At 52.8% G+C, this 20,568-nt stretch overlaps 4 protein-coding genes across 4 annotated transcripts; 2 read left to right on the top strand and 2 right to left on the bottom strand.

Annotated features, from left to right (window-relative positions):
- Positions 1 to 4,973: 4,973 nt before the first annotated feature.
- On the top strand, positions 4,974 to 7,459 carry B0T23DRAFT_393008 (chromatin remodelling complex Rsc7/Swp82 subunit-domain-containing protein; the record flags this gene model as incomplete). The annotated part of the gene is made up of 3 exons (XM_062838046.1): positions 4,974 to 5,214; positions 5,441 to 5,530; positions 5,667 to 7,459. The coding sequence occupies 3 exons, from the start codon at positions 4,974 to 4,976 to the stop codon at positions 7,457 to 7,459; spliced, it is 2,124 nt and encodes a 707-aa protein (XP_062694934.1).
- Positions 7,460 to 8,790: 1,331 nt separating this feature from the next.
- Positions 8,791 to 11,597, bottom strand: B0T23DRAFT_417803 (TRAPP trafficking subunit Trs65-domain-containing protein). The gene is made up of 2 exons (XM_062839666.1): positions 11,075 to 11,597; positions 8,791 to 11,013 (listed from the first exon to the last, which is right to left on the bottom strand). The coding sequence occupies exons 1-2, from the start codon at positions 11,241 to 11,243 to the stop codon at positions 9,077 to 9,079; spliced, it is 2,106 nt and encodes a 701-aa protein (XP_062694933.1). The 5' UTR covers positions 11,244 to 11,597; the 3' UTR covers positions 8,791 to 9,076.
- A 401-nt stretch (positions 11,598 to 11,998) lies between these two features.
- On the top strand, positions 11,999 to 14,942 carry B0T23DRAFT_425866 (uncharacterized protein; the record flags this gene model as incomplete). The annotated part of the gene is made up of 5 exons (XM_062839940.1): positions 11,999 to 12,145; positions 12,204 to 12,355; positions 12,418 to 13,585; positions 13,644 to 13,760; positions 13,821 to 14,942. The coding sequence occupies 5 exons, from the start codon at positions 11,999 to 12,001 to the stop codon at positions 14,940 to 14,942; spliced, it is 2,706 nt and encodes a 901-aa protein (XP_062694932.1).
- Positions 14,943 to 16,884: 1,942 nt separating this feature from the next.
- Positions 16,885 to 19,317, bottom strand: B0T23DRAFT_61472 (P-loop containing nucleoside triphosphate hydrolase protein). The gene is made up of 6 exons (XM_062841543.1): positions 19,309 to 19,317; positions 18,885 to 19,240; positions 18,609 to 18,770; positions 17,686 to 18,543; positions 17,322 to 17,632; positions 16,885 to 17,243 (listed from the first exon to the last, which is right to left on the bottom strand). Exons 2-6 carry the CDS (start codon positions 19,021 to 19,023, stop codon positions 17,211 to 17,213), a joined length of 1,503 nt encoding a protein of 500 aa, XP_062694931.1. The 5' UTR covers positions 19,024 to 19,240; positions 19,309 to 19,317; the 3' UTR covers positions 16,885 to 17,210.
- Positions 19,318 to 20,568: the final 1,251 nt, after the last annotated feature.

Genomic DNA, 20,568 nt, shown 5'->3' with positions numbered 1-20,568 from the left:
GTGACTACACAGTAAGACAAGGGAGGGACAGCCCAAAATGCACAGAGACTAAAAGGCGCACCTTTTGAACTCGGCTGCAGCATTGGTGCCAATGTGAGGAATGGAAAGATGATGTCGTGTAACCAGCGAACGGTATCTACCACGCGAAGCGTGTCTTGAAGCCTCCGAGATATCTGGACCATTTACCAGTTTACTATCTCGAGTTGATGAAAGAGTAGTGAGACGTTGAAGTCCAGTACGAGGGGCCTCTGTCCCGTAGCCACGAGCATGTGTCCGCGACACCAGTGGTTTCTATCCGCAACTTGGAGATCTGTGGAAAGTTGTTCCATCAGCAGTAAAGCTACCTGCTGTACCTTGTATACGTTGCGCGTTGGTTCTTATTTTGGGTTGTTGTTTGTAGTTGGAACGAGAAATGCGCGTATATGGGCACGGCCTTGAATCAAAGCACCAAACATGGTGGCTATAGCGAACAGGTCCTACTGTAGTCAAATCAATACCGCCGTATGTCATACAGACAGGAAGCGTAAACTACCTCTAGGTACCGTTACATAAACCTTAGGCCAGGAAATATTTTGTTCAAGATGTTTGGCTGGACCTGCGAGAGTGCAGATCGTGGAAAGCTGCCACTCCGAGCTGACATCATCTGGTCGGCTCGAGTTTCAAACGGCTTTCCGGGACGACTCCCACTCGGTTCGGTTCAATGTTTTCCATCCAAGTGAAGGCCATGCTTGAGTAGAGATACTGGGTCACAATTCTAGTCGGACTTATGTTGCTCGCTTGGAGTGAGCGTCAAATACCCGCTTTCGAGCCATCCGGCAGTCATACCCATTCGGGATTGTTGGATGTTGAGACGACCCTGGTTGTCTGAACTGTGACGCGCAGGACGCAGTGTTGAAGCTTGACTTGACCAATGGCAACGCGCAGTTTACTCGCCAGGGAAGCCAGTCGCAGAAATCAGCTACACTACACGACGGACCGGGTTACATAGTGAGCCCCTCAATCGCCGCTGAAGTAGGATAATCGCCGTAACTTGCCTGTTTATTTTCAGAAAAAGGTAAAAAGACACCATCATTTGCTGAGTTCGTATCTCTTGATTTGTACCCAGCGACTGAAAGGAGGATAACGAGAGGCAGAAGAGGTTGGCAGTGCATTCAGCAATCAGACATTGTCAAGCCGAACTGGAAGTCAAAGTGGAAGGCACAGCCAGGATTGTCAGGGAAAGACATCAGATGCCCCACTGCGCTGATCGGAACCGGGCGCGGCCTGCCAACCACCTACTGCGTACTTCACAATCTGCACGTCAACAAGGCTGGTAGGGTGTTGTAGATTTCGATTTGACGCCTGGTTGCTGGTCTACACTACGAAATTGAATTCATACATACAGTACCTACCACTCGATGTTCCGCAGTAGGTCATACCCCCCAGACTGAAAAGCGTCCACCTCTGCATAGTTGGAGCACGCTTCAATGAACAGACCTGGTAAGGTACTGTAGGTATTTTCGACGTGCCATGGTAAAGAACGTGTTGGCAGAGTGGAGATTGGCATGCCCTTTCTGTGGATTTGGTCTCGTTGACGAGGGTCTCTGATAGGTACTATGGATACTGTGGGCTACACAGTAATCGCAGCATTTACAACTTCTGTCATCCCCACAAAATTTCCCCCAGCATCCACCAAAAAGATCAAGGCTATACCCGCATACTCCTACGTTCAGACGACCTCGAGGTCATCAATTTCTTGATACTTTTCCTGCCATGGCTTCATTCTAGCAAGTGAATGCTGTACGACTCAATATTTGGCTACGCTGTGAAGCTATTGAGCGGGATTTTCTCAACGGCAAAAACCTGGCAGGTCATTATCAATCATTCTTGTTCTCATGACTACACTACATGAGGTAGCAATGTCCATGCTCCCTAGCAAATGCTTTTGCTGCACATGCTCGACATGGTACATACATCTGCATCGAAGATTGAGATCGCAGCGGTCTTCCATCTCCTTACAACTATCCTAACTCCATTTGTATACTTACAGCTTATCAGATACACTCAGTGACGGTATCCTTGTACTCTGTATTGTTTGGGTCGCTGGTAGCTGTCTACATAGCACATCCTGCATTCCATATCTCCAGATACCCTACGCCCGAAGCTCTAGGCGTCTATCTAACATCGTGGCTTGTAGGGGCCACCTTTCCCCATGTCTCTTCTCAACAGATGCGGTCGCCCCACTTGTATTGGCTAGAGCGCTTCGTCATTGTAAGCGGGGAGGTGTTCCAGGCCAGGGTAGGATTCATTTCATGTCCTGTGATATTATTCACGATGCAGCTGACGGCGTGACGCTTCACTCCCTGTATTCTTGCGAATATTGTGCGACCCATATTTAGTACACTCTTCGTTCTCCAACAGTTCCATGGATGGAAATAGAGTCTCAGAGAACTAGAAAACGGTTCTCAATTTGTAGTTGATCACACATCTCCTGCGAACATTGGGCCCATGATATGTATGTCGCGTGGTGGTCAGGATGCAGCAAGGGGAAAAGTGCAGTATGCAAAGTGTACTTGGAAATTCCGCCGCTTCCCTGCAGGTGGATATGTACTTGGAAGGTGGTTTGGGCCTTTGCATTATTCGAGAATTTGCCGACAAAGCTCGTGGTCTCTCAGATTCGACGTCCACACTAACAGCATACCCGGCTCCCGTCCCAAGACGTCCCAGGAGGTCGTTCCGCACCCTCCTATTCCACGTCAAGGTTGCAAAGTCACCCTGCCGCCATACTCAACTGCGGCTACAAGGATTTTTTTCACGAGAGCGACGACAGTCCGACTCGCACTTGGCACAAGACGTTAACACCGCTCTTGGAGTGTCTGTTCTAACACGAATACGATCGATGCTATACTGCGTAGACTTCCTCGCTGTCGCTGTCGATATCACCTCGCCTAGAGTCATAATGACTGGAGACCCTCTAGGTACGACTAGGCTCCGGTAGGGCTTACATCTGTATATTCAGATCGTAACAGCGTAACGTATGCTACCAAGGAAAGCATAGGTGTAGGCATCTCGGGTCGGACCAAGACAATGGTAGCAGGGTCCATGCTGGAGCCAACCGAGCTTGACAATCCTGGACAAAACCTAACACGGCCGGGCTGATGGACCATGCTGCTGCTGTTACTGAAACCGTACCAGAGCCATTCGTCACGGCATGAACCCCACTTTCTCCAGACTGCTAGAACTGCTTCCCGCCCATCCTCACCATCATTTAGTATGAAGTGTGCTCGTCCAAGCCGTCCATCCTCACCCATATTGACGCGACACTGGTACTTGATCCACCACACCTCGGCGCCCCGAACCACCCTCCTCCAGCATTTGGACCCTTCCCAGCGGGCACCGCAACCGCTACCACTTCGAGATTGTAGCTTTGTCAAACTCTAATGTGTATGGAGAAGGAAGAGATTCAGTTCGGTTCCAGCTTCTAACTTTGTCTTTGTCCCGCCACGCGCCCGCCCGTTCATTCTGCTGCCGCCACAACCAACAGCGAGACGAGATTCGCGGGCATATGACTTAGTACCCCATTACCAAGCAGGCCGAGTTCGACCTGATCTTACCTTGCCCGCCTTGGTACGACATCATACAGGCAGCTTCTCGGAGCTTTACTGGATGCTCTACGTATCACATCGCGGCGTTGCCTTGTTATGAGTGGCCTGGCGACTGCTATGTACACGCCCCCTCCCTTGCATTCCCATGTTCGCACTCTCCACTTCTGTTTAGGATGACCAGTCTGACAGGGGGGAACCTGGAACATGGGCTGCAACTGCCTGCAGAAGGCGGTCCACATGCCAAGGCCCCACCATGTAAGCTACGCCTGCCTGCACTTGCCCACCCAAATCCTAGTGCGCTTGCGCATCTCATTGTGCTTTGCGAGCAATGATCATGGAAGGAACATGGCGACCGTACATACATGGAAACATGAAGCTATACAATAAAAAAAAGGCTGATATTATCATGTTTGAAGCCAAGGCTTAGGTCACGCTCTCGTGCCCTTTTTGGGGGGAGGGATGACACCCCGGGGAACTAGCACACGGTAGTGGAGTTTGAGGTTATCGTATCAAGATCCGTCCAAGCATGAAGGTGAAGTTACAAGTTCAAGTTCTCAGAGAAAGCGATAGACACACCCGACGGCGCGCCCGGCGGGACCCGGGAACATGAGATTCCAAAAGCTGAGTGAGCGACCGGACTTTACGTACTTCTTTTCCCCCGAACTTTTATTTCTAAAAAAAAAATTCCATCTTGCCTCTTGTTCCCTCACTTCATTCGTTCATTCGACCGGGCGAACGAAGTCCATTACCTATCATCATATCTGGAGCCTGTCCCCCCCCCCTTCGCCGTGCCATCACTGCAACAAGTTTCGTTCGACTGGTCAGCTCGTGGTTTCTCTGAATTGCGCCAACCAACCGTTTCACAGGTCTGGCTACCTAGCTGACTCTTGTGCGTCTTTCAGTTCCTTGCGAATCCTATAACCCCATGTGCACAACCTAACTTTCTTTCTGCATCACCCAGCGCTCGTGCATTCCAAATCCGAAATCAGAGCTTTGGACTCGGCTGTGACACTTGGTCCCGCCCTTGGCTCCTCCCTACCCCCTCCCCCCCCTCCTCCGGTGCGCGAGTGCTTCCACCCCCCGGCCAACCCAACTATATCAAGACACGTTGTTTCGCAGACCCGTTGACGTGGTTGACGTCGCCTGCACTCATGTACGCAGCACAGCCAAACGGCGTTGATAGTGCAACGATCAATCCCGCCGCGCTCAACACAGGTATGCCACCATCACATTTCTTTAGTGTCTGCCCTGCTCTGGGGTCTTGGAATATTTCCCGAACAGTTACCCCCGTGTCGCTGGTCCCTTGCGTGTGCGCGCCTGCCCCTGCGACCGGGACTGCGTGATGGGTGTCACGGTGCGTTTGCGTTTGCGTTTGCGTGTGCGTGAACCATGACGGTGGTGTTGGAGCCGGACGAGGCCCGGGCAAGGGTGGATCCAGTCCAATATCAACCCGACTTTGATGCCGACCCTTTCGACGGGATCCGGACGGCAACGATACTGAATCCTTCTCATCCTCCTCCGTATCCATGTTTACTACGGCGACGGGATGGCATCGAAGCGGGGAGTGCCTTCATTCTACAGGTGCTCGCGGGCCCAGCGATGCGCTGCCTGGGCCTAGGCCGCCCGCTGGGTCTGCGACAATGATCAAGTCATCGCCCCGCAAACCCGTCCGCTCGGCATCCACCAGCACCCCCTCCCCGCTCCCCAGGATTCGCGGACTGCTCGCGTCTAGGCACTTCATCCCCGTCGCGTCGTTAGATTTGCCAATTGCTCTGCAATTTCGTTCTCTCTTCTTTCATCTGAAACGCTGCCGCAATATCCTTGCATGTGAAATACTGACGTGCGTGTCCGACCAGACTTGAGCGGGCCACCACGGACTCTCAAACGGGAACGTTCTCCCGACGATTATCATTACTCAGGACCGCCAGGGTCCACTGGTGATGACGGTATGTTGTGCATTCCATCCTGATCCTGTGTATCTGTGTCGTCTACAACTCGGTGTACCTCGTCCCTGTTACATGTTTAGTCGTGCTACGAGGTGCTGCCGTTGAACACGCTGACAACGTTTTGCGCCCTGAACAGGTGGTGATAAGCAGCCTAGAAAGCGAGGAAGACCGATGAAGTCCAGACCATCTGGGGGTGTCCCCGAGCCCGTCGGCCAGGGCCCCGTTGCGCCGTCTACTCAACAGACACTTCCACCACAGACACCACAGAGCCAAAGTGCTCCTCTCCCACTCCCGACACAAACACCCACGTATGCCCCCGCACCCGCGCCCGCCCCCGCAGCCACGCCTCTCCAGGCCTCGCCTCCCAAGACGACCCCAACCAAGACGACCCTGAAAGCCCTGCCGACCGTTCGCGACCACACAACCGACCAGCTTGGGCCTGGCGGAGATGAATACTTGCCAAGGGAGATTGACGAGGCCGGTGAAAAAAAGGTTATGCCAAATGGGCAACTTACCGGAAATCGTGAATACAGATGCCGAACCTTTCTGGTACCCAACCGAGGGGACAAGCTTTTCATGTTGGCCACCGAATGTGCCCGAGTTCTCGGCTACCGCGACTCATATCTGCTTTTCAACAAGAACAGGTCACTGTACAAAATCATAGCGAACCAAGAGGAAAAGGACGACCTTGTGAACCAGGAGATCTTGCCTTTCTCGTACAGGTCACGCCAGATTGCCATCGTCACGGCCCGCAGCATGTTCCGTCAGTTTGGTAGCAGGGTGATTACCAACGGTCGCCGCGTCAGGGACGATTACTGGGAAACAAAGGCACGGAAACAAGGCTTCACCGAGGCTGATCTGGCCGGAGAAAAAAGACCTGGGGGAACCAAGGCCCGGGAAGCAGCCGCCGAAGCCAACCAGAACTCTATGCTCGGTGGACCTCACGGGGAGATCATCTACAACACGAACCCAGGCCCGTATGGCGCCCCTCAGCCCCTCGTACAACCAGGTATGATTGGACCGCCGCCAGCAACCTCGACCAGAATGCCCGTGATAACACTAGGACCAGATTACCATGATACTAGGAGCCGGGATTACTCAACTATTCTGAAGACTGGCCCGCGACAAGAGATTACTGGTCCGCCGTACCAGGATCGGACCCAGACTACGCCTCTATCCGAACTGCATGCGCAAGCTCACCATGCAGCCGAGTTCAACCGGGCCGTTAACCAGCAACGTGAGATGCGTGGTGATTACCTCCAAAACCTGTGGCGAAGGCCGCACGATCAAGCCACTGCCACGAACCTGAACCAGCCGGTCGGCTCCGAAGCATCTGCTGTTCCTACCAGCCGGCCAGCCGCATCATCTCATGCCCCTAGTTCTGGATTACAGCAACCTGCCATCGTGCCAAACCAGAGCCCTCAAATGATGATGACGGCGGCACCGTACTCGCAGCCCCTTCACGCACAGGCTTCGGCCACTCAAGGTACAATGAGAGGTATGGCTCCAGCTCCAGCTCAGAACAGCTCGAAGCCGACAAACTCTTCGTCAGCTTCAAGCGGAAGCATGCCACAACCCGGCCAGAACTACGGTTATACCAATTCCCAAATGTGGCCCCCGACGCCCCAGACGCCGCAGCACAGCTACTCAGCCTACACTGCCCAGCCCCAACAGCCCCACTCCCAGCAGTCCCCTGCTCCCCAGTTGCGACATTCGGGTTCTGGAAGCCAGGTTCAGCCAAATAACATGTCTTACTCGACTATGCCCAGCATGAACCAAGGCTATGGTGCTCCCTCTCAGGGGATGTACTCAAATGACCAAACTCCGCGCCAATACATGCACCAGAGCGCACCATCCCCGGCCGTTTCGCAGCCATGGACCCAACAACAGCAAACTCCTGCTACGTGGTGGACCAACCAACCACAGTAGGTGAGGACGACGCTGTGATGGTGCGCGTTTGGTTTGGTGTGACCAGCCATGTTGTTGATGCGGCGCCATTCATGACACTTCTGCCTCATTCCAGGAGGGGAAAACGATTGCTAAAAAAATACACGCCTGCCGCCCGGTCATCCTTGGATTTCCGAGTTCCAAACGTTTCAAAGATACCCCAGTATTCGACTCATTGGAGAGACGAGCGAGCCTTTTGTTGGGCGGGCGTGCAATTGGTTTGCAGCATTCGGTTTTCCGATATCGGATCATAGAGGAGTACATGGTGGGTGGAGGGCTAGGTACATATTTGTCGGTTCCTTTTTATTCTTTTTTCGGATGATACCTCTTTTGTTGGCGTGCTGGATCTGCTGGCTCTCCAGATCCCTACTCTCTTTTCCCCAACTCGCGAAGTACTCAACGGCTGTACACATGAGCTTTTTACCGACTCGGAAACTCGGGTGATTGGCGATTCTGTGGTTATTATGGCTTTCCGTTATATGATTCCCGGCGATTTCGTATGCTTGGGGCGCTGGGCAGGGGTACTCAGCCCTGCAGTGCTTGGTACGAGGAGACAGGAGGAAGGAAAGGTTTCTTGGTCACATACGAGTGTTATACCCTGTTTTTTTGCGGTGGCAGAATGTATTTCTTTGCGCCTGGGTCTGGCTTCAGCTCTTTTTCCCTGGCTTTTTATGACCCCTTCTTTATTTACTTTCCAAATATGAATTCTCCTTGGTTTTGTTGGGTTAGCAAGGACTTGTTTGGATAACGCACCATGTAGCGGTTGAGGGTACGCTCTTCTCAAATTGGATTATCCTTTATGGCGACGCTTCAGTTTCTGTCTTCCGTTACTTCCATGTTTCCGCAACCCCGTGTTGTGTTTGACTATCGATGTACGGGTCTTCTTCGGCCCCTGTTCAGCTCCTAGCTCTTCATGTCTTCCAGGCTGGGTGCAGATGTATACCTGCGTTGACGGTACCTGCGTTGACGGTGATATCAGCAGAGAAACAACTTTCTCTCTTATCTGGAAGCATGAGGCCAGCTATATCGTGTTACATTTCTTCGGGCACTTCAGCTTGTAAGTAACTTTCGCTTCTGGCACCCCAACCTCACTGGATGAGGGGGGTGACCGCCTCAATGGCTGTATTGATCTCCCTATGTTTAATCCCTGGTTTCCTCTCAAGAGTGGTATCCCCGATATTGGCCGTTGACCGCTTCGAACACTTCTTACATCAAAGTATGTCAGATATTTGAGTATGCTTGACCCACTAGGCTCCCTGGGCCCGCTAAGGATATAGCAACTCGATCGGACTCCAATTTTCATGACGTTATCTCGTCCTTGAAAATCTTCCACAATATTTAACGACAACAGTGTGTGAATGCGGACGACAATGATTATGTTACTGAGAAAGACCCAGTGACCATACCCGATTAGTCATTCCAAGTTCATCTCGCCATTCGCTGTGCTATTCTTCGCCGGCCCGTATCATCACAAAACAATCGCAATGGCATTGATATCTACTTTGACCACCCGGTCTACCAATCTCAACTAGCTTCCATCCGTCATACCACCAAGCAGCTCACAATCATGATCACTTACCGCCCATGAAAACCATCATATCACTCCACAGACACTTCCTCAAACACCTCCCTCTCACCACCCTTGGCATCATCCCCCTCCTTCTTCTCCCCATCCTTCCTCCCTGCCCTAACAACAATAACAGGCAACTCCCTAACATCCACATGCTCCTGACTTCCCAAATCCACAATCCTCACCGCCTCAATCCCCAAGACCCCCTCTTTAAGCGCCAAAAACCTCAGCTCCACCACAGCGCACGCATTGGGAGCAAGGGGCCCCACGCGCGCGTCCGCAGACAAACAAACCACCTCGGTGCTGTCCACCACGCTGCTGCGCTGCATCGCGTGCACCACGCTATCGTCCAGCACGGCGTCCGCGATGAGCGGGTCGCGCTTGTTAGAGGGCGCCGCGGTGGATAAGGCGCGGTGCGTACGGACTTCGTTCCGGCGACGTTTAGGGAGGGCGTAGAGGGCTAGTTTACGCTGGGAGGCGGGAGAGCCAGAGGTGGTGGAGGTGGTGGTGGTGGTGGTGGTGGACGGGGTGGTGAGAATTGTGGGGATACCATCGCCGCCGATGCCGCTAATACCACTGATGGCGTTGGTGATGCTAATGCTGTTGCTGCGAGTGGTGATGATGCCGTTGGTGGTGGTAGTGGTGGTGTTGGTGTTGGTGGAGGTGGAAGTCGAAGAGGTGCCAGTGGCGCCTTCTGGTTTAGTGCGGTTGACGACAAACACCGTCCAGGCAAATTCCTCACCGGCGTACACGGGCCGGTCGGGCCCAACAAAGGTCACGGTGATGCCAAAGTCCGGGACAGGCGTCTCGAAAGTGCGCTGCGTGGTGATGGAGGCCTCGAGCGAGGGGAGCGCGTCCGGGCGGGTGACGGAGGGCGAGACGAGCGGCATCGAGTCGACGCCGCCCGAAATAGAGAGCTGGCTAGGCTTGTGTCTGCGCTCGATCGGCTTCGTCATGGGCGTGCCGAAGCCTGGGTTGACGGGCAGTGTGAAGTCCAGCGGCGTGGTCCAGGACATGGTCAGTTTCGGGGTGCAGGGGTCGGCGCCGCTAGGCTGGACGAGGACGGCCACCTCGACTGTGATGATGAGCTCTCGAGAAGGGTGCTTACTGATGATCTCGAGCTGACGCGGTGCGAGTCGGTAAAGGAAGGTGAGATGGTCGTGGGCGACGCAGTGCAGGGGGAGGGCCATAAGATCTTGGTTGTTGAGATCGTCGACTGTGCCGTCGGTTACGGCTAGGTCGATCTTTTGCAAGGCGGCTTCGCAGTCGAAGAAGGGGGTGAAATCCACCTCAAGAAGGGCAATTAACGCTGGACTTGGTGGGCTTGTGTTGGGCCGCGCGAAGCGTACCCGCGTGTGGACGACGGGATAGACTCGAAGTCTGAGGCTTTGCATGCCCCTGAACAGACGCAGTGGTTGTTTTGTTTGTGTGACGGGAGCGACTCTGGATACTCGGAGAGCGGAAAGACGGGGCTGAATCCCGCCTAACATTGGGTCGTCGGCAAAGGACTCGAGAAGGTTGAGGCCTGCTGGTGCGCAACTTTGCATGTAGCCCTCGTCGGCCATGTCTCGAGATTTCCTGGGATCAAGGAGCTTCAAGCCGGCAGTTGCTGCAAAGACAATAGAGGGCGCTTGTAGTCTGATCCTTGGCCGTGATACGAAGACGGGCATCCTCCAGATGGCATAAACATATAAATCCTTTCCATTATCGGCTTTGCTATCCCCATCCTCTTCGGCCTTCTCCTTTTCATTCTCCTCCTCCCCAGTACTCAAGATGATGGCATCGGCTGGATCTGGAACGAGTCCAGTGTAGATAATTTCTGCTGCCGGGGGACCTTCACGGTCGGATCCATGGCCGTTCACGATCTGAGCCTCTAATGTAACGACTATACGGGATAGCGAAGATCGTAGTGTGTCCTCATATTGGCGAGGGGTACGGAGTACAAGATAGACATCAGCCGTCTCATCTGCAGTCAGGGAATAAGTAAAGTGAGAAGACAGGGCGGGTACGTGATGCCAACCTCATACCGAAAAAGAGCACATCTCGTTGACTGATGCCTTCTAGCAAGCTTGGTGGTGAATTTGTATCTGCCTTCAAATTGGAAGCCGAGGGGATGATGTAACTGAAGTAGGATTGTTCCAAAAATGCTTGGCCATCATCGTGGGTGTCGTCGTCGTCATTCATGTTATTAACCATTGCGTTGTGGAGATATGAGTGAGTGTCGTGGGTTCGGTTGTTTGCCTCTCCTGGGTCTTTGTGTGAGGCCAGCAGTAAGGTACTTGGCTGGCCAGTTACGGTGAACGCTGGTTATGATGATGAATTTCCGCTCCTCTGGTCTGAATGCCGTGTTTCCTGCTGGTCCAATCGCGGAACATACTAAAGATGCCCCGTCATGAATCGTGTTCTTCCAATACTCTAGATCAGATATGTGGAAGGTACTACAGTGAAGGCATTCAGGGGTTGTAGGTGGACTGAATCGGGCGCCGGTGTTAAGGTAACCGGGACCGACTGAGAGGTTGAGTAACACCGCAAGTCCACGACACAACGAACGGCAAGGGCCCGGCCGGCGTCTTCTGAACCGGGCACGGCAGTGACAGCGACAGGCCTGAAGTGCCAGGGGCGACCCTAGAGTGACAGCCTGAGCAATCCACAGCCCCACGGAAGCTGGACGGGAATGGTCTGTGCCACGCACTCCCCGGCTATGGTCTTGGCATTTGAATCGCTGGACCGCAAACTGCCAAACTGCAGTGGATCCGTGCATTTTCCCGTCACTCTTTCGCCTGTCGCGCCTGCATTTTCTTGGGGTCCCGGCCTCTTCCAATTCGCAGCCTCCAAAGATTTCTTCAACCCCACGACCGCATCGCTTCCGGACCCCCGACCACCTATAACTGGGCGGAAATATTTACGGAAAGGAACATATCTTCTTAGTATTGACCACATACTCAGTCACGATGAATCCGCTGCCCGGCGGGCCGTTCCCGCAGCCAGGCTTGACCTGGCAAGAACACCGTACGCCTGATGGACGTGTATACTACTACAACTCCCTGACGAGGGTCACGCAATGGACCAAGCCGGAGGAGCTGATGACTCCCGCCGAGGTATGTTAATGGCGCTCGCAGTCCATCGCCGAAACAGAAAGTACTAACAAGCTTCTAGCGTGCGCTCGCCAACCAGCCCTGGAAAGAATATACAGCCGAGGGCGGCAAAAAGTACTGGTACAACACTGAAACCAAGCAAAGCTCGTGGGAGATGCCTGAAGTCTACAAGCAAGCTCTTGGTGTCGGAACCACGACACCGACCAGCGCTGCGTAAGTCCTTGGTCCATGCGCCCTCGGTCAGGCAATTCAGTAACTGACATCTTTCTCAACAGTACTCCTACCGGTCCTTTTTCGGCTCCCGGAGGTGGCCATCATGGTGGATATGGAGGCGGTCAGTCTGACAACTACCGCCCCGACCGCGATCGCGACCGTGACTATCGTGATCGGGACCGTGATCGTGACTATCGCGATCGGGATCGGGATCGGGACCGTGACCACCGCGACCACCGCGACCACCGCGACTACCGAGAGCCACTGGGAGAGTCGCGTCAGTTGACGTTTGGCAACAACAACAATTCAGCTCCAGCTTTCGTTCCTGCGACCGCCGATCCGGAATACGCGACACCAGAGGAGGCGGAGGCTGCCTTCGTCAAGCTTCTGAAACGCAGTGGCGTCCAGCCTGATTGGACTTGGGAACAAACCCTCCGAGCTGTTGTCAAGGATCCTCAGTTCCGTGCTATCAAGGATCCAAAGGATCGCAAGGCCGCTTTCGAGAAGTATTGCCATGATGTCATTGTTCAGGATAAGGAGCGTGCAAAGGAGAGACTAACCAAGCTACGCGCCGATTTCGCCACGATGCTACGGAGCCACCCGGAAATCAAGCACTACACACGCTGGAAAACTGCTCGGCCCATGATCGAGGGCGAGACCATCTTCCGATCTACCAATGACGACAATGAGCGACGCCAGTTGTTTGAGGACTACCGGGTTGAGCTTAGAAAGGCACACAAGGATCAACAGATCGCTTTGCGCAAGAGTGCCATGGACGGGTTGATTGAGCTTCTCCCGAAACTTGACCTTGAGCCCTACACTAGGTGGTCTGAAGCTCAAGGCACTATTGAGAGCACTGCAGAGTTCCAACAGGATGAGAAGTACAAGTCCCTCAGCAAGTATGATATCCTGACCGTTTTTCAAAACCACGTCAAGGCTTTAGAACGTACCTTCAACGACTCTAGGCAAGAAGAGAAGAACAAGAAGCTTCGTAAGGAGCGCAAGAACCGCGACAATTTCTGCGCTCTTCTTGCTGAGTTGAGGAAGGATGGTAAGATCAAAGCAGGATCCAAGTGGTCCAAGGTCTACCCTCTTCTTGAACACGATGAGAGGTACTTGGCTATGGCCGGTCAGCCCGGCTCTACCCCCATGGAATTGTTCTGGGACGTCGTCGAGGAAGAAGAACGTGCCTTGAGAACCACCAGGAATGATATCCTGGATGTTATTGATGTGAGGACACTGGCAACCATAAGCCTACTTTCGGATCTCCGCTAACGAAGGATGGCAGGATAAACGGTTTGAGGTCACTCCCAAGACTACTTTCCAAGAGTTTGAAGCAATTGTGAAAGATGACCGCCGCACCGCTAACATTGAGCGCGATATTCTTGAGCTTATTTTCGAGCGTGTAAGTGACCTACATTTACCCAGCGCGGGAACGAATATCTAATTACCAAAAAAAAAACAGCTTCAAGAAAAGAAGGCCAAACGGTCAGCAGATGACGACAAGCATTCTGAACGCCAGCAGCGTCGTGCCTTGGACGATCTTCGTTCATACCTTAAGAGGTTGGAACCTCCCATCACGGTCAATGAAACTTACGAGCAGGTAGAGGGTCGCATTGCTCAGAGCAACGAGTTTAAGGCTGTTGCTTCCGACGAGGCTCGCCGCAGTGCCTTCGAGAAACACATTCGCCGCTTGAAGGAAAAGGAAGAAGAGGCCGAAAGAGACCGACTGCGTCGTCGTGATCGCGGCGACTTGTATCGGGACAGAGGTGAGCGCTCTCACCGCAGCAGCGCACGCTCCGTTCGCAGCCGCAGTCCAGAACACGATCCGTACGAGGCGGACCGCCGCAAGGCCATCGCCGAGCGGGAACGCAATTTCCGCAAGTCCAGCATGGCAGAGAGTCTGCTTTCGGACCGCAGGTCAGTAGATGGTCATCATGACTCTATTCGAGACAGAGATAGGGATCGCGATCGCGAGCGTGATCGTGATCGTCGTGACTATCGTGACCGTGATCGTGAACGGGAAAGAGACCGTGATCGTGACCGTGATCGCGAGAGAGACAGGGACAGAGACCGGGACCGAGACCGGGAGAGAGACCGGGAGAGGGATCGCGATCACCGGGACAGAGACCGCGACCGTGAACGTGACCGCGACCGCGATTACGATCGCCGCCCTCGCCACGACGAGCTCAATCACTATGACCGGGAACGACGCAGTCGCGATGAGGACAGGGAGAGAATCTATCGTAGGCGAGTAATGGATCGCGATGTTGATGAGCTGCCATATGGTGACGAGAGACCCAGCTCATCCCGCCGCACCCGCCCCGAAGAGGACGAACACGACCGCCATGACGGCAGGCCCCCGGCGAAGAGAGTCAAGACCGAGCCTAGCACCACCGCTACTCCTGCCGCCGGCGTTCCTGCCGCTCCCGCCACCGCCCCCGCCGTTAAGGATGAGGCTACTAGCCCCGCTCGTGATGGCGTCAAGTCGCCACAGCCCCAAAAACAGCAAGAGAAGGAGAAAACGCCGCCGCCACCCGCTGTCGTCCGTGCGGGTAGCGAAGAGGGCGAGATTGAGGAGGACTAAGTGCCTGACCATTCCAGGCTGGCTCCAAGCCAGGATTTGTCGGGGTTACGGAAGGGTTATGTGTACCTCCGCCTGAAAGCGTTGGGAAGTCCGGATGGCTATATATGCAGTCTGAAAGTACTCTCGTACGTGTTTACCACCACCACTTCCCATTCCTAATCATCAATAGCAAAATCCTTTTTTTCTGTAATCGTCTTTTTTATCTGTCTCTCTTTTCATCCGCCTTCGTTATGGCTTTGGCCAGGTAGAAAACTATGCACATAACAAAGAAAGTTGTATAGAACGAGCGATCGATTGGATGGTTCATGTGTTAAAAGGACGGATGTTAACAGACATTGTCCATTATCGGTGAGTAGACTATATCCTTCCGATCCAATGTTTTGTGTCGTATAGTTGCTTAAATTTCCAGAATCTTTGTATATGTCATCATCTACTGGTGAGTTTGGCTTCCTACTCTACTGTCGAATCGTCGACTACCTAACGGCGGAAGGAAGATCACACATCATTTTGTCTTCAGGTGAGTAGAATGGTTTCTGTACGCTCAAGTGAGACTATTTATCGTGTAGTGCATCCCAAGTAGTAGAAGCAACGATCATGGGAAGCAAGGCAAACGGGAGTAAAGAAACCAGAAAAAAAAAAAGAAAAAAAAAAAAAAAAAAAAAAAGAAAAAAAAAAAAAAGGGAAACTCACAAAACCGTGAAAGGAACCTGGATAGAAACTACAGCCACGAAAGACCATGTAGCAACAATAGTAGCACAAACAAGGTTCAAAAATTGAGCAAGTAAAAATTGTCTCGCCCATTTCTCTGTAGTAAATACCTACCTCGGCTTCAGCGCCTGGACACCGTCTGTCCGTCCGTCCGACCTGTCATCTAACGTAGAAACTCGCGCCAGATTAGCAAAAGACTATCTATCATCCCTCTTTGGGCGCCTGACAGTAAGCATAGGAGGCAGGTAGGCAGCATACAGAATGTGCCTCTGCTGGCCCAGTTTTTGAATGTAGCAAGTGGTACCTACAGTCAAAAAGGCCGACACACACACACACACACACACACACACACACACACACACACACACACACACACACACACACACACACACACACACACACACACACACGCACACGCACACGCACACACACACACGCACACGCACACATATTTCTGTATAGGAAGCCGGACGTGAGCCTTATAGGACTGTGCTTATTCTGCTCATGCTCAGATAACCTGGTTTTCTAGCAGTAGAGATTTGCCAATCTGGCGAGTTTCTACGGTAGGTACAATACTTATGTGGTGGCGGCAGTGTGAAGGACGTGTCAGATTATTGAGATTCTCTCCAATATGCATCATCGAACCGCCGCTATAAGTCATGCGGGTTGGGTAGCATGTGCTACTGTCATGAAGGAGGGTTGCGGCTTGGGAAAGCGTGAACAAGACCAAGGGGTAAGATCAATCTGCCTTTGGGCTGTTGGGGGTCTTTCGTAGTTCGCGCACCGGGATGGTACTTTGTCTAATTTAAAATTGCCTCTGCCTTTGTCCTCGCAACGCAGTACATAAGGGACGAGGCGTTTCTCGTCCTGAAGAATGCCTGCTCGGCGGCAGGAGAAGCGCGATACCATAACTTGAATGGATGCAGTTTACATGTGTGTATATGTATAAAGAGAATTCGGATATTCCCACTTAAAATTCAACGTGTATTCATCAACTAGTCAGATCAATCGCCTCCCTTGCAAACCTCCCCTTATCCCATTCTTTGTGCTTTGGTCCCCTCAAAACAACCACTTGGTTCTGAGAGTTCCGGCGGCAGTCGCCCTGCTTGACCCGTTGCCCCTCAATCTACAAAAAGTTCCAATCCAGGTTGGTGGGTTCCCCCCGTCCGCTGTTGTAGTCGACCCTCAAGCAAGGGTTTCGCCAAAACCAAAAAGACAGCGCAAACTTTCCCATAAAACATGTGACGGAGGGGTATATCTCTCTCTTTTCGTAGGACCAGGCAACAGGGAACAGACTGCCGCCACCGGGGTTAATCATTCGGCGCGCCGTCCTCAGAGGAAGAGGAAGAGACAGTTTCGAGATCAAAACCAAAACCGCCGCCGCCGCTACCGCTACCATCCCCGGCGCCGCAATGAATGGAGGAACTACCATTTTCTTTTTGGACGCCTAGAACGCCGGAATCCGATGCATCATCATAACAACGACGGTGGCGTTTAGTATTGTTGCCTCTGCCGCTATTTTTATTATTCTTGGGAAGAACATCATTGGAGATGCCGTCTTTAACTGCTCTTCTCGGGATCGTCCAAGAAGAACTATAGGGGAAAACAATGTTAGTATGAGGTCGCAGGATGGGAAAACTTTTCCGAAATTGAAACAGAAACAAAACTTACGTAGTTGCCACTGAGCTTCTGTTCCTGGTCAAGCTGAGAGTTCAGCTTGTTGATACGAGGGCGATAGTTGGTAGGATCACGGCGGAAAGTGACATCAAGGTTCTTCAAGAAGGTGTTGCAGCCAGTAAGCAAAGACTCGGGCTTGTTGGCGTGAGCGTCGATACCAGGCTTGCCATCAAAGACAATAACACGGTCGGCAAGGTAAGTGGCCATGATGAAATCGTGCTCGACGATGAAGGCAGTCTTCTTGGCGTGCATAATGAAGCGCTTGATAACACGGGAGGCAATGATACGTTGCTCGGAGTCGAGATCTGGAAGAAAGTTAGAAATGCATTTCAAGGGGGTGGGAAAGAGGTTCACGTACAGGCAGAAGGCTCATCGATGAGGTAGATATCAGCAGGAATACCGAGAGCAAGAACGATGGCAACTCTTTGAAGTTCACCACCGGACAGATGCTTGACTTCCTGGTCAATGAAATCATCAAGCTTCAAAGGCTTAACGACATCAGTCTGGAACTGAGGGGACAAGAAAGCAGCCTTGATCTTCTTGAAGAACAGCTGGCGAACGGTACCCTCGAACTTGGGAGTGATGGTCTGGGGCTTCATGGAGATCTTCATCTCAGGAACCCTCTTGGTGCCGTCAGGCTTAAGAACACCGGCCAAGAGACGGCAGAAGGTGGTCTTTCCAGTACCGTTCTCACCCATCATGACGATAATCTCGGAATCAGAGAAAGAACCGGCGTCGATGGACAGGTGGAAGTTGCCCATGGTCTTCTCCATGGCAGGGTACTTGAAGGCGCGCGACTTTTCCTGAATGAACTCCTCAGTGCCTTCGGCAATGCGGAAGGTCAAGCTCTCGTCACGGAAACGCAAGTTCTCAGTAGGGATGTGACCATCGAGGAAAATGTTGATACCTTCACGGACGGAGTGAGGGAGGGTGACGACACCGTAGACGGCAGGCTGGCCGTAAAGACAGCAGACGTAATCGGAGAGATAGTCGAGGACAGACAAGTCGTGCTCGACGACAATGACGTAGTCGTCGGGGCGGAGGAGAGAGCGAATGATGCGAGCGGCACTCAATCTTTGCTTGACATCGAGATACGAGGAAGGCTCGTCGAACATGTAGACATCGGCCTTCTGAACGCAAACGGTACCGATGGCGAAACGCTGGAGCTCACCACCGGAAAGGAGGGTAACATCACGGTCGTAGATATGGCGCAACTCTATTCAAGATCAGCTAGGGCGTCCAAATAAGCAAATCACAAAGCGCAAAGCATGTTGAACCTACCAAGGGTGTCGAGAACCTCGTCAAGGTTATCGAGAGAACGGCGGCCCTCAATCAGGAACTTGACGCTCTTGTCGGGGGTGCGGATGGCCTTGGGGATCTGGTCGACGTACTGGGGCTTGACAACAGCCTTCAGGTCATCCTCGAGCAGCTTGGTGAAGTAGTCTGCGATTTGTCAATCCTCTGATCTCCTTCCAAGGTAAGCCGTATTCCTTACTCTGCAACTCAGAACCGCGGAAGTACTTGATGACGTCCTCCCAGTCAGGTGGGTTGTCGTACCTGCCCAGGTTGGGCTTAAGCTTTCCGGAGAGAATCTTGAGCGCGGTACTCTTGCCGATACCGTTCGTTCCGACAAGACCCAAGACGTTGCCAGGGCGGGGCATGGGAAGACGGTGGAGCTTGAAGCTGTTGGCGGCATAGCGATGGGTGATCTGGCTCTCGAGGTTGGTGGGCAGGTTGATAATGGTGATGGCGCCGAAGGGGCAGCGCTTGGGGCAGATACCACAACCAATGCACAGCTGTTCGGAGATGAAGGCAATGCGCGACTCGGGAGACACCTAGATATCGGATGTCAGGAGGATGTTGTCGCGCAAAACACGGGAATCGCAAGGGGTCCGGAGAGATATTACCTCGATCTGTTAAAGAACAGTTAGCTGTTTGGTCTTGTTACCACAAGAGGACTATGGAGAAGAGGGAAGCTTACACAGAGTTTACCGGAGCGCACAACAGGGCATGACTTCTTGCATTCCTGGCGACACTTCTTGGGCTTGCACTTGTCGCTACTGACGATAGCGATACTACAGAGACGAAACAGGCGAAGTCAGCAAGGTGGAAGCCAGACAGCGCATACAGCCAGACCAGCACAAGCCAGTCTCGGCCGATGCTTCTATAAGCAGAGCACACATGCGTGCGGCCTTGGAATCGTGAACGCACCGAGTGAGTTTGTCCGACATCTTGTCTGTGGTTTCGCTCTGCGGACTGATCGAGATGGGTGACTGTGGGCGGACCGCTATCCTAGGCGCAAAGCGGGAAATGGGGGAGGGGGAGAAATTCTCAAGGTGCCGCACGTCTCGGAATGCTACGAGCAGAGTGGAGAGGGCCAAACAAGGCGGAGGAGGCTGACACTCTTAAGTTTCTCCAGAGGCAAACGTGGGTCGACGCCGGGTTGTGGACAATGTCAGTTCCCTCGTCTCAAAAAATGTCGAGACCGCTGCACCGTGCGCCGAGTCTGGTGGCAGGGCGGATCGTTAAAAAAAAGACCCCGCTTGCCCTGGTCGGTGTGAGCAAGTGAGGTCGTCGGGCTTCCTACTTAGAGGTAGGTACCTCTAGCCCCGCAACGCTACCAACATGGCAGCAGGGTTGGAGCTACATAAGACCTCGAGGTGTAAGCTGAAATATGCCACGGTTGATAGGTTACCTTTCAAGGTACCAACTTTACCTGGTAGGTAGGTACCTAATGCCAGGCGAAAGCCCACTGTTCCCGTCCCGCTGTCATTGCTTAAGTTGCCTTGCCCCGTGTGCACTTTTTATATAACGACCGTCCATATAAGTACCTAAATTCCACCTCCCCAGTCGGGCAACTCTCAGTCCACCCCATGATTTCTGTCTCAGGATTCTATAACATGACAGGAGCTTCTATCCTATCATTGCGGTTGCACCAAGTATCTAGCTGATGTTCACGCAAGTGGTCGTCCACATTGGGTTCCACTTTTACTATTGTTCCTCTTCTGTCCTTTGTTCTGTTTCCGCTTCCCATTGACCTCCCCTTCATTTCAGTACAACTTCTGCCCAAAGATTCTTACAGTGACCCAAGTGGCATCGTGGAGAGTTGAATAATCATGGGCGTGTACTTAATGTCTTGCTGAGGTCAGTTTGTGCTCATCATCAGCCAAAACAGATCCGATTTCTGCTGAACACAGCCTTACATCGCCTATTTTCCCGAATACATGGTCATCGCTTCCAT

The sequence above is a fragment of the Neurospora hispaniola genome, assembly GCF_033458365.1.
Source record: "Neurospora hispaniola strain FGSC 10403 chromosome Unknown B0T23scaffold_2, whole genome shotgun sequence".
Lineage (NCBI taxonomy): Eukaryota > Fungi > Ascomycota > Sordariomycetes > Sordariales > Sordariaceae > Neurospora > Neurospora hispaniola.
The sequence above is the reverse complement of the archived record's forward strand: the minus strand, read 5'-3'. Positions and strand labels throughout refer to the sequence as shown.